This window comes from Neofelis nebulosa, chromosome 14 (assembly GCF_028018385.1).
Source record: "Neofelis nebulosa isolate mNeoNeb1 chromosome 14, mNeoNeb1.pri, whole genome shotgun sequence".
Lineage (NCBI taxonomy): Eukaryota > Metazoa > Chordata > Mammalia > Carnivora > Felidae > Neofelis > Neofelis nebulosa.
Window position 1 is genome coordinate 62649326 of NC_080795.1, and position 12473 is coordinate 62661798.

The window sequence follows — 12473 nt, forward strand, 5'->3', positions numbered from 1 at the left end:
CAGGCAGGAAACAAACTCACATTCCTCATCCTAGCATTCACATCCCATAAACTTGGCTCCAACGTATTGTTCTAACCTGTTTCCAAAACATGAATCTTGACTCTAAGGAGACTGCTGCTGAGCACACCTGAGGAAGTCTGCTGCCAAACCTTGGCTCAAGGTACTTAGACTTCATTGCTTCCATTCTTAACTGCTGCATATTTGAGCTTTACCCATATTTCACAACATAGGTCAAGTTCTACTTTACTGGTACACCTTCTCTCTGGCTGCTCCATCTCCACGGCTTGTGAGAAAAGGGGGAACAAACCTCAGGCCAGGGCCTTTCCAGGAAGGACCTTGGTCTCTCATAGGACTGTCTCCTTGGAAACTTCTATGTGGACATATACCTGGTCTGCAGGACCAGAAGCTGGCCTTGGGCCTCCGTGACTACAATGGTAAAAAGATTAAGAATAAAAATAAGTTGATGGACAACAGAGGCTGTGCCTTCTCTGTGTTAAGACCCTCACCTTGGCTCTCATCTGTGGTGGCTGTACGTTCCCCCATATGTGTACCTTTATAATTTTTGCACCTCCATAGGAGATAAAAATGTTATACTTCTTATCTCTTGCCTTGAATCCAACTGTAGCATAAAATTAACCGTTAACATGGCTTTTCTTTTTTTTTTTTCTTTCCCATCTTGAACTTGTAACTGCAGCCCTGATGGCATGTGTACTCTCTCGAGTCCCAAGTGCACATAAGCAATTAGAATTTACATTGGTAAGTATCTTTTGTAGATCCAACATTTCAGTTGGCTCCATTTTTTTTTCCAACTAGACTCACTGCTGCCCAGTTATAAAGCTTAATTAAAAGTGAGCTTGGGGGGCGCCTGGGTGGCTCAGTCGGTTAAGCATCCGACTTCGGCTCAGGTCATGATCTCATGGTTCGTGAGTTCGAGCCCCACGTCGGGCTCTGTGCTGACAGCTCAGAGCCTGGAGCCTGTTTCAGAGTCTGTGTCTCCCTCTCTCTGACCCTCCCCTGTTCATGCTCTGTCTCTGTCTCAAAAATAAATAAATAAATAAATAAATTTTAAAAAAGTGAGCTTGGATCTCCATTGGTTTCTCTTATGGTAAGAGCTACAGGCATCTCCTGGCAGAAACCACGTCTTTCTGGAATGAGAGTCCTAGTCTTTTGGGGATTAGAGTCAATGGCTCCAAAATCACATTCTAAGAGAAGCAAAAAAGATAATTATTTCAAGAACATAAAATAGAAAGAGATGTATCTTTAGATTATGAAAGTAACACAAATTTCAGAGTCAAGATGGTATATTAAGCATGTCATGCTACAATCTCCCATTCCTTGGGTTCTAGAATTTAAAGGCACTAGAAAATCAATCTCTAAATTGATGTAAAGCCAAGCTTGAAGTCACAGAAGAGAAATTTTTAGGTGTCAGAAAACCTCAGCAATGAGGTGGCATGAAGGTCACTATGCCTGCTGGGATCTGGGACAGGTGACATGGAGAGGGACTGGTTTCAAACCCAGCATGGCTAGACTCCAAGTGGCAAGGCCCACAGGCATGACGGGAAGCTGGAACCAGGTTCGTGTGAAGCCTGCAAACAAGAAAGTGCATATGGGATGGGGAGATGGGGGAGGACCACTTGATTTGCATAATCAATAGCAAAGGGATCCAAAGTCAAACTGAACTGTAATGTAACACTGGTCAGAGCTGTTACATCTCAAAAAGTTCAACAGGAGACAAGCAAAAGCACCACACCAAATGGTCTCCACAACTCAAGGCACATATAGGCAAAAAGTCCCCCAAGGAACTTATTCCTTTGGCAAATAACTTACCAACAAGAATTGGAAGCCATGGGAGGAAATCAGCACCCTAAAAGGCCCAATATCGACTCAAATAGGAAAGTCTCAGTTGAGCTACTCAAGTTAATAGAGCAATCTGAAAAGGGATTTGAAGTCAATACACTTAAAAGCATGCATATCTTTAAAAAACAAAAGAAAAAAAAACCCTCAAAACAGAAGTGAAGAGAAGGTTTTCCCCCATAATCTCAACTCCGGATATAAACCGTTGTTCATATTGTGCAATAAACTCTTCCAGACTCAGTGACATCTTTATTCAGAAACAGACATTTTTACATAAATGGGGACATGCTATACACACTGTGCCCTCACTTTAAAGTATCATCACACTTATGTTCCCACATAAATATTGCTGTAGACTGAATGTCTATGTTCTGCTAAAATTCCTATATTGACCCCCATTGTGATGGTATTAGGAGGTGGGGCCCTTTTACATGCGTAGGTCATGACAGTGGAGTCCTCATAAATGGGATCAGTGCTCTACAAGAGGCTCCAGAGAGCACTCTTGTCCCTCTCCACCATGTAACACAGTGACATAATGGCCACCTGAACAGGAGGTGGGGCTTCATCAGACAATGATTCTGATGACACCTTGATCTTGAACTTCCCAGCCTCTAAAACTGTGAGAAATAAATTTCTATTGTTTATAAGCCACCTAGTCTATGGTATTTTGTTACAGCAGACTGAACAGACTAAGATGAATCCACAGGTCTCTCCTACCCTTATAAAGGGAGGAACAGAATCTTATTCCCTTGCATGAATATACATAGTACCTTTAGCCAGCATTCTAGGAATGAACAGTTGGGCTGTTCCCAACATTTTCATATTATAAACCACGCCAGAGTGACCATTGTCCTGTAGGCATTTTTGCACATCTGGATGATTATTTCTTAGGACAAGTTACTAGAGGGAATTATTGGTTCAGAAGTTACACACATTTAAAATTTTGATAGCTACTATCAGACTGTCCTCCAGAAAAGCTGTACCAATTTACATTACTGAGTGCCTTTAAATTTATACATTTCTAACAGATTTTTTATTTAGAGTAGGTCAGTTTACCCAACATTCAATTACTTACTCAAGAAAAAAAAGAAAACTTGCACCTCCAATAACCCTCTAAGGCAACAAAAACCCTTTAAAGGTGTTTGTACACACACAAAATAAGTTCACACTGTGGCACAGAAGGTTCAGTGTCTGTAACACTGTACATCTGTAGTAATCACACTATGGTACTTACTTTTAATTCTGTCTGCCCAGCAAACACAGTTGTCCTCGGGTCCTCCATGAAAAAGGGAATAAATACCTTGCCTGAGCTCTACTAAGGCTTCTGGTCTGTCCACTTCTAAATATGATGTCAACGTGAAAATACTCAGAATCCCCTTAACACCTTACACTGTAGATGATCTGGATAATTCAAATGAATCTGGTTTCCAATATGTGGACTATGCTTGAGAAAAGGGTCATTATAGACTACTTTATTCTCAGTGAAGTATGCTTTCAGCAAAGCAAATATAAAGTGATCTAGAGGCAAAAGCAAATGCTATCAACGTGAAATTCAGGAATTACTACAGTATCACATATTCCAAATACTTCAGAAGTAATCAAATCATGTAAGATTTAAATAAAACTTTATTTTTTATTGGAAAACAGACCAGCAATATGATCTGGAAATGTTTAAAGCTGAATTAAAATCAGACAAATACCAGCAATTTTCTTTTCCTCCACTCTACTTTTTAATATTTTAACCATCCTTCTAAAAAGATCCCACTCAAGCTATTTATCTTCCTAAAGAAGATCCTTCATACACTTTTTCCCCTTGCTCTTTCAAGATGTCTGTGTAGCATCAGAGATGGAGGAGGTTTAAATATAACAGGGCTCACTTATTTCCAACTCTCCTCACAAACCAAACTTCAACCATCGACCAATTTCCTAGGAGATGCAATTTCTTTCCACTAAAATGTCTAGTGCCAAATATCTACAGTATCCTTGCTAATCATTTCCCAACTCTACAACACACAAAGGCATGCACTTAAGGTCATCGGTTTTAATTATCTACACTAAAGAAGGGAAGTAACAGTAGCAGTTATTCACAACTGTGGATAAAGCAGAGACATTCACATTTGATTTTGGAAGACGTTTGGGGTGGGGAGGGAGTTGGTTCCTATAGGACAGCAAAGTGACCTTTCTACTTCAAGTTTTTCTTGGCTGACTGTAACATTTGCTTTCCAAGGCACGCACATATTCATTCACGCAAACATTTGAAAGGAAATTCCTCTGCAGAGAATGCACAAGGGAAAAACTGAACACCACATGAAGACTAGTTTCTTCAATTTCTAAGGGGCAAACTAATATGAACATCTTCAACTGTGCCCTTGACACGAGCATCTTTACTGATTTCACACAAAGAATCCATCAAGTGCCAGTTCCACTGTGGAAAACCTTTACAAGAGGTGGTCCTTACTAGAGGACCATCTACCCTCCAAGCCCCATTTTACCAGTGTATGTATGTTATGTACCTACATTTAAGACTAAAAACGAAAAAGAACTAAGCATCCTAAAACAAGGTAGGATAATTCTATCTTCCATCAGAGTTCTGTTTATGATGGTCTACCTCACAGAATTGTTATAGGGACAAAGTAGGCCAGTATATCGAGTCCTTAAAACAGTACCTGGAATACATGGATATACTGAATAAAACATCAGTGATTAATTAACAGTGTTTGTCTGCCAAAGACCCTCATGCACAAGCAGCACTGGACCTTTTGCACAATCCTTCCAATGCATGCTATTATTTCATCTGTTCTACCCATGGTGGAGGGAGTTTTTATGATACCGTTCTATGGAAGAAGAATCTAAGGCCTGCATAATCACATGACATGCTTAAGTTCATAAAATGGTAAGCGTGAGCCTGGCAAACACACCTTTCACCTTTAAGTCCAGGGCATCTTTCTCAATAGCCCATTCTGTACCATACTCATGGCAGGACATGGACCACAAACGTGTTTAACTCCAAAGGGGATGCAGTCAACATTTTCATTATTGCCTAGAACCCAGAAGCAGTCGGTGTTCATTTAACTGAAGATACACCGGGACGGAGTGAAAGGACCATCCGTTCTCTGTGGCTGGACCACAAAGTATCAAAGCTGCAGCTTCCACAATCTCCATAATTTAGTGGATTACTACCTACCTTAGCAGTCTCAGCTTCTGCTGGCAGTCGCTTGGGGGTTCCTTTTTGGTCAAGCACCTTCTGAAAATTTTTGTTTTTAATGGATTGAGATTCAACACCTTCACCTTCAATCTGTAGTTTAATACCTTCGGCACGGGCAGGATGATCAATACCCCGTGGATTCAAGCCACAGTGGAGAGCTAGCAAAGAGGAAAAAAATATAACTGAAAACAAGTCCTGCAAAGAAGGCGTCCACGACAGACAGTATTTCGTGTGGCCTCAGAGGCAAGAAACAAAGCAGTGGTAAGTTTACAAGTGGTGTGATAACTATGGGAAATGATCTGGGGAGGAGGGAGCATGGCATAGAGGAAACCCTGAGCTCTCAAGTCAGAAAGATTTCAGCACAAATCCAGAAACCATCAGTTCCAAGTTGTTTGACCTTGAGCAAGTTACTAATGCCCACATCACAGATGAGATTACCAAATCGGGCAACTTCGTTCCTGCCTCCCACACATGCAACTCATTCAACCCCTGCAGTTCAGCTTCTTATCTCTGCCTCCATCTGGAAGAGTGCTTGTTCCCTCCTCCTCTGAATCTATTCAAGCATCCACTCAAGTACCCCTGCTTGCATGGACTGTGCAACTATTTGCTGAGCGTGTACCATGAGACATCCCCTGGATTAGATCCTGGAAACATGGATTCATATATGACAGATGTTCCCTTCCAAGATCTTATGGTCCAATAGAAGAGGCAAACAAAAGGACAAGTGACTTTAGAACAGTTATTACAGCTACATGAAAGAGAAGGAAAGACCAAAGTGAAGGGTTCAATGGAGTCAAGCCTAGATTTTTCCTGCCTTACCCTCTCCACATCCCAACATGGATAGGACCATAAATAAAATCTACAGCCCATTTTCTGAGCATAATTATTTATTCAACAAATACTTACTGAGCCGCTCCAAAGTACCCAGCATTCATCAAAGAAATAGCAGGAACCATACATTCCCCGCAGATGACCTCCACGAAGCATCCAGCATGTGTGAGGCTTGGTGTGCATGTGCACGTGCACACAATACGTGTGTGTGTGTGTGTGTGTGCGCGCGTGCGTGTGCGCGTGCACGCTTCAAGGTTTCTGGTAGTAAATTCTCTCACCTCCCTGGGACTCCACCCCTTTAAATTTAATTAAATTCCTTATCCCCTTCCCTTTGGCCTCAGAGGATTCAGGGCCAGAACCTTCACTCCTCAATCCCACTCAGGACTCTACCTCATTGGTGACTTTTACTCAATATCTTCACTTTCCCTCCATTCTCAGCATGCCTCCCTTTATATATATATATATATATATATATATATATATATATATATATATATATATATATATATATATATTTTTTCCCTTTATATATACACACACATACACACACACACATACACAAATATAGATAGAGGTTTTTAAAGGTTTATTTTGAGAAAGAGAGAGAGAGAAAAATCCCAGCACAGAGCCCGATGTGAGGCTCCATCTCACAAACCATGAGAAATCAGGAGTCAGACGCTTAACCGACTGAGCCACCCAGGCTCCCCTCAGCATGCTTCCCTTTTAGCCAACTGCTGCAATTCTACAATTCTTCCCTTACTCAACACCCCATTCAGGTCAGGGCTTCCTCTTACCAGGCTTCCAAGAGAGTATGTGACACTTGAGAGATGAGGGCTGGCTTCGCAGAAGTGAGGCAGGGGTTCCCTTCCTGCTCTCCATGCTCTCCTTCAGAGGAGCCATTCATTCCCACACTCAGATACAATCAACAACCTGCTGATGACGTCCAAATTTTAACCACGGCCTAGATAGACCTGTTAGGAGCTTCAGACCTAAGTGAAACCAGAGCTCAACACCCTAATTCCAGTATCAGATAGCTCAGATTTAACATGTTCAAAACTGAATCTTGGATTTTCTACCACTACCCCCAAAAATGCCTTTTCCAGTCCTTTCCAGTTCCACAGAAACCAGAGTCATCCTTGGCAGGACTCTCTCCACGATTTACCACATCCCTTCCATCTATCATCAGGTCCAGCAAGCTCTACACCCACAGTGCTGCTCAAATCCATCCATGTGGCTCCATCTGCACTGCCATCACCCTGGTCCGAACCACCCACGTCTCTCACCCACAATGCTGACCAGCCTAACTGCTCTTCCTCGACTGAGCCCTGAAACCCAATTAAAAAAAAAAAAAAAACGTACAGGTCAGATCGTGAGACCTTTGGCTTAAAACTTTCCAATGGCTTCATTTTAGATCTAGATCACTCAAAAGTCTTTAACATGACCACCAAGGCTCTGAATTATCTGTTCCCTTCTACCTTTCCAACTTCATCACCCACATTATCCTTCGTTCACTGTACTCTGACCACACACTTCCTTTTCACACTTCCTACTTCTTGAACACATCAAGTTCTTTCACACTTCTCAGATTTTGTACGTAATGTTTCTCTGCCTGAAATGTTCTCCCTATTCCTCACCTAACTCCTACTCATCTGTCAGGTTTTGGCTTAAAGAACACTTCAGATATGCCTTCCCTTAATCTCTTCCTCATCCCCTGCCTCCACCCCATTTTAGATCACTGTACCTGGAACAGTAAGTATTCAAATACTGAATCGATGGCCTTACCTAACTATACAAAGGTCCATATGCATGTGGCTTTGTACCTTTCAATATGAAAATTATCGGAATTTCTCTTTTAGCTTCTAAGCTTCCTAGAGCCAAGAACCAGCCCATTTCATGGTACACAATAGATGTTCAACATGTATTAGTTCACACCTCCTCCCTCAGACTTTATGCCGGATCTCAAATGATCTTCATAAAAACTCGATAAGACATAATTACATTCATTTCACAGGTAAGGGAGAGGAGACTCAAGGTGCACAGTCACAAAGTCATGCAGGTGTCTACTGAAGGTCACAGAGATCAAGCATCATTTAGGATATGGATGATTTCAAGCTTCAGATGAGCAACCCAAAATAGGTTAAGCAGTAAGGAAAATTATTAGCTTTCAGAAAAGGAAGTCCAATAATGGTACAGGTTCAGAGTTCATGGATTTGCCAGCTCAACAGAGGATTCATCAAGGATTCTTATTTTTTTTTCTTTCATCTTGCCATTCTTCTATCCAGAACATTACCTAGATCATAAGCCTGAGTCCCCTCATGGCACCTTGAGCTACAAGCTTCTGGGTCTCATCTAGAAATAGTGACAGTTCAGTTGTCTGGTTCTCTTTCCCCTAATCCTCTTTCAAATATTCATTTTTTTTTCCCCATCAGCTCAAGGTGAATCACATACCTATTAACGAACTAAAACCCTGGCAGTGGAGGTAGCATCACTGTTAGCCAGCTGACCCTTCTGCTAGAGTCAGTTTCTCAAACCACACTGCTAGTGTTCAAGAAGGCAGGGGCGGAATAGATGCTGGAGAACCAACAGCAGTGCCAACTTCAGGTATATGGAGAAAGAGAATGGAGCAGCCAAAATCTGTAAGAGCAGAAGGCTCATTACTGTTAATATCAGATCAGCTTCTCCATCTCCGAAGAATGGCCTATCGCAACGAATATTCAGTATTTTAAAATCATGACTATTAAAAAATTCTTATAAAAGGAGATGAGAGATTAGCACAGGATGGATTTGGACACTAGAGGAAGAAAAATATATAGCTTTGATCTTTCTCTCCAGACTGATCCCCAGCTGCCTTGAAATTTACAGCTTCAGAATACCACTGACTTGCTGGGAATTTCCAGTACTTCCTGTTCTCCCAATACCTCCCCCACCAAATTGGACTCTCATACTTCCTTCACCTTTGCTCATGCTGGTCCCTCCTCCTAGAAAGAGGTTCTACTTCACCCCAGTTTTACTTCCTCCTTTGGGAGGCTAAGTCCACTCACCCGATGTGTCAGCTCGGACCCTTTGAAAGCCACCTAGGAGTTTCTGGATACCAGACCAAGAACCACTTAGCTATGCTTCGTCCATGCACACAGTGCCCTGGTGCTTCACTTCCCTCGCTGTAGTGAGGTCTACCTCACTGATCTGTACACCTTGTCTCCCACCCCTGCAAGCTCTTCAAGGCAGGCCCTTAGTCACCTCCATGACCTCCTCTCCCCAGTCTAGAACCTGGCACATAATAGGCATTAAAGAAACATTTGTTCAGGGGTGCCTGGTGGCTCAGTTGGTTGAGCACCCGACTTCAGCTTGGGTCACGATCTTGTAGTTTGTGGGTTTGAGCCCCACGTTGGGGCTGCTTTGTGCTGCAGTGTGGAGCCTGCTTTGGATTCTCTGTTCCCCTCTCTCCCCCACTCACACTCTCTCAAAAATACAGTAAAAAATAATAAATTAAAAAAAAAACATTTATTCAGCTGCTAAATGAACCAGCAATCTCCTCTCTTTATACAGCCCTGCCTTAAATCAAAAGGAAACTTCTCTCGGCTGGTAAATACCTAGCATTCAAAATGTAAGAGAACTATAAACATGAGGCAGACTACGGTGTTTTGACTTTCTACACACGTAGTCACCTTCTTCACACAAATATTTTAATCCTCCATAGCTGTTCCCTCCTTGCTTGCAAACCCAGTAGTTGATTTAGGTTTTGTGCTTGGGTTTATTTATTTAAAACCATTTCTGACAGGCTTTGCTTTGTTTTCCCTGAAATTTCATGTCCCTAATATTTACAAATCAAGCAACTTTCAAATGGCCTCTTTACAAGCTGTGACCTCCATTTCTTTGTTCATCATGTAAAAGGTGCCCCTGTTTGAGTCCTCTTTTCTGTCCTCATCACTGCCCTTTCTTGTTTTCACTCAAGTTATTTACTCAATTTAATGGGCTCAGCAGCTCACAGGTCGGCTTGGAGACCCTCTTCCTGTTTCCCCGGGCTTCCGGACCACTCTGTGCCTTACTGATTTCTAGTTACTGATTTGACATCGAAAGCTGTTTGTGGTCTTTCCTTCCAGGGCCACCCTAATCATTTTCACATTAAAGTTGCTAATACTAAGATCTTCAAAATCAAGAATTAAAAACCAAATAGATTTCATAAATAGTCCTTTAAAAGAGTCAACAGGGACATTAGTTTTCACAATGTTTTGAGATGCCAGAGCAAAGGTACCATCTGTCTCTCGTGTGGAAAAGCCCATTCCCTCAGAAACCGGTACCCTTGTGCTTTGCTAGTGGGAATGTAAAATGGTGCAGCTGCTGGGAGCAGCTGGGGATTCCTTTAAAATATTCAACACAGAATTACCATCTGATCTGGCAATTCAACCAAAGAATTGAAAGTAGGGACTTGAACAGATATTTGTACGTCCACGTTCACAGCAACATTATTCACAATAGCCAATAGGTGGAAAGAACCCAAATGTCCACTGATGAACGGATAAAGAAAATGTGATACATACGACGGAATTTTCAGTCATACAGGGGACTTTTCAGTTTTCAGAAATGAAATTCTGATACAGGATGAACCTTGAAGACATGCTAAGTGAAATAAGCTGGTCACAAAAGGACAAATACCGTATACGACGCACTTGTAGTAGTCAAGTTCACACAAATGAAGTCAAACAGTGGTGAGCAGGAGCTGGAGGAGAGGTGAATGGGGATGTGCTTAGTCCAGTTTCTCTTTGGGATGAAAAGGTCCTCGAGACGCACAGAGGTGATAGTCGCACAACAATGTGAATATACTTAATGCTACTAAGTCATACGCTGAAAGGGGGTTAAAATGATAAATTTTATGCTACACATATTCTAGAACAAAAAAGAATTTAAAAACAAAAACAGCCCATTCCCTCTCATCTCATTCCCCCATATTGCCTCCATAGCTGGAAAGAGAAACTCCAAAGATATTTATTTTGAGAGAGACCAAGTGAGCAGGGGAGGGGCAGAGATAGAGTGAGAGAGAGGATCCCAAGCAAACTCCACGCTGCCAGCACAGAGCCTGATGCAGGGCTCGAACCGATAAACAGAGAATTCATGACCTGAGCTGAAACCAAGAGTCAGACGCTTAACCAACTGAACCACCCAGGCACGCCTCCAAAAATACTTTATTCACAAGTTTTAGAGTTTTTTCAGTAAGTTCATTGTGATTTTCAACCAAAACATGTTGTTTTCTTTAAAACAAAAAAAAACAAAACAAAAAAACACGGATAGCTCAACACTATCATATTACTTTAGAATTTTGCTGCAAAGGGCATATGCTGCAAAAAGGGGCCCCAGTCTGACTAGCAGAAGAGGTGTTTCATTGCTGGAAGTGAGCCTAGACCCTGCTGGACCTGACCTCTGAAAGATCCCATTCTGACAGGACTTAGCTCACAGTCACAGGCTATGGAGAAGTGCCAGGCATTTTGTCTCAAGATGACGAGAGAACCAAGGGATGTGCTGGCTCCACTTGCATGAACAAGTGCCTCCTACTTGCCAAGAAGTCACCCAGCTTCCAGGTCTTCCAATCCCCACCCACACCACTCTCTCTCTGCAGTGAAACAAGGGGCTGAGCCCCATTCAAGCTGAAGATTCCTTTATTTTGGGCTTTGCTGTTAACAGAGACGCTGTGCAAACACCCCCAAGGTCCAGCAGGCTGCTCCAGATCCTGCACCAAGGGTTTCTACCACCACACAGATGCTGCCTGTAGCTGAAAGGTTTGGTGCTTCTCCACTTTGACGGAATCGATCTTTGTACAAAATATACTCTTCCCTTATTTTCATGGATGATCCTTCAGGAAATTAAATAATCTATTCTTCTCATCGTGAAGCTTTAACTGATTTTGCAACCATTATATCCTCTCTAAGCAATGTTGACAATTCACCTTTTTTTCTTATTCTCTCCCCTCCTACTTCCCCCCAGCCACCCCATGTATATATACACAACGCACCACAAGAGTATATTAACATGTCGGCCTAGTCTATGACTAGGAACCCCTTGAAGCAAGTGACTGCTCATTAAAGCTTGACAAACCGAGTGCCTAGCCAAGTGCCTACTGTAAGTACTCAATCATTGTTTATAGAATAAGCAGAGGTATGGTGGAAAGATACCAATTCAATCCTACTCACTGCCATTCCCTTCTTAGGAAAACTTACAGCTTTTATTTTTCAAAAAAGGCAAATAAAAGTTGTTTCCTATCTCATTGTATAATTCAAAGATATGTTAAGTCACAGAACCAGACAACTGATGTGAAACTGATTTTCTTGACTGCCTTCTGCAGAGGAGAAACTGTCATGTTGGTCTGTGTGCCTGCAGAGACTAAACAGCTGTACATATTTGGCATCCAATAAACGCTGCTAAATAAATACATGACCTTAGAAACAAGAGTACTTCAATCCCCATCATTATCTATTGGAATGGAGATCGTTTAAAATTTCATTTCTACGTCCTGCTTTTGCTAAAGTTCATGGAAAACACAGCCCTTGTTTCAAAGCACTCTTATAAGATAACCACATAGCAGATACTCTCT

General features: G+C 41.9%; 1 protein-coding gene across 6 annotated transcripts in view; it reads right to left on the reverse strand.

Moving 5' to 3' along the window:
* SAMD12 (sterile alpha motif domain containing 12) overlaps positions 1-12473 on the reverse strand; it is a 386116-nt gene that overhangs the window by 343146 nt on the left and 30497 nt on the right. For 2 of the 6 annotated variants that reach the window (XM_058698898.1, XM_058698897.1), the window contains exon 2: positions 5039-5217. In XM_058698898.1, coding sequence (XP_058554881.1) covers positions 5039-5217 — 179 coding nt within the window. Of the gene's footprint in view, positions 1-5038; positions 5218-6684; positions 6976-12473 lie in introns of those variants that run through there. The other 4 variants (XM_058698899.1, XM_058698895.1, XM_058698896.1 and 1 more) reach the window with 4 other exon arrangements.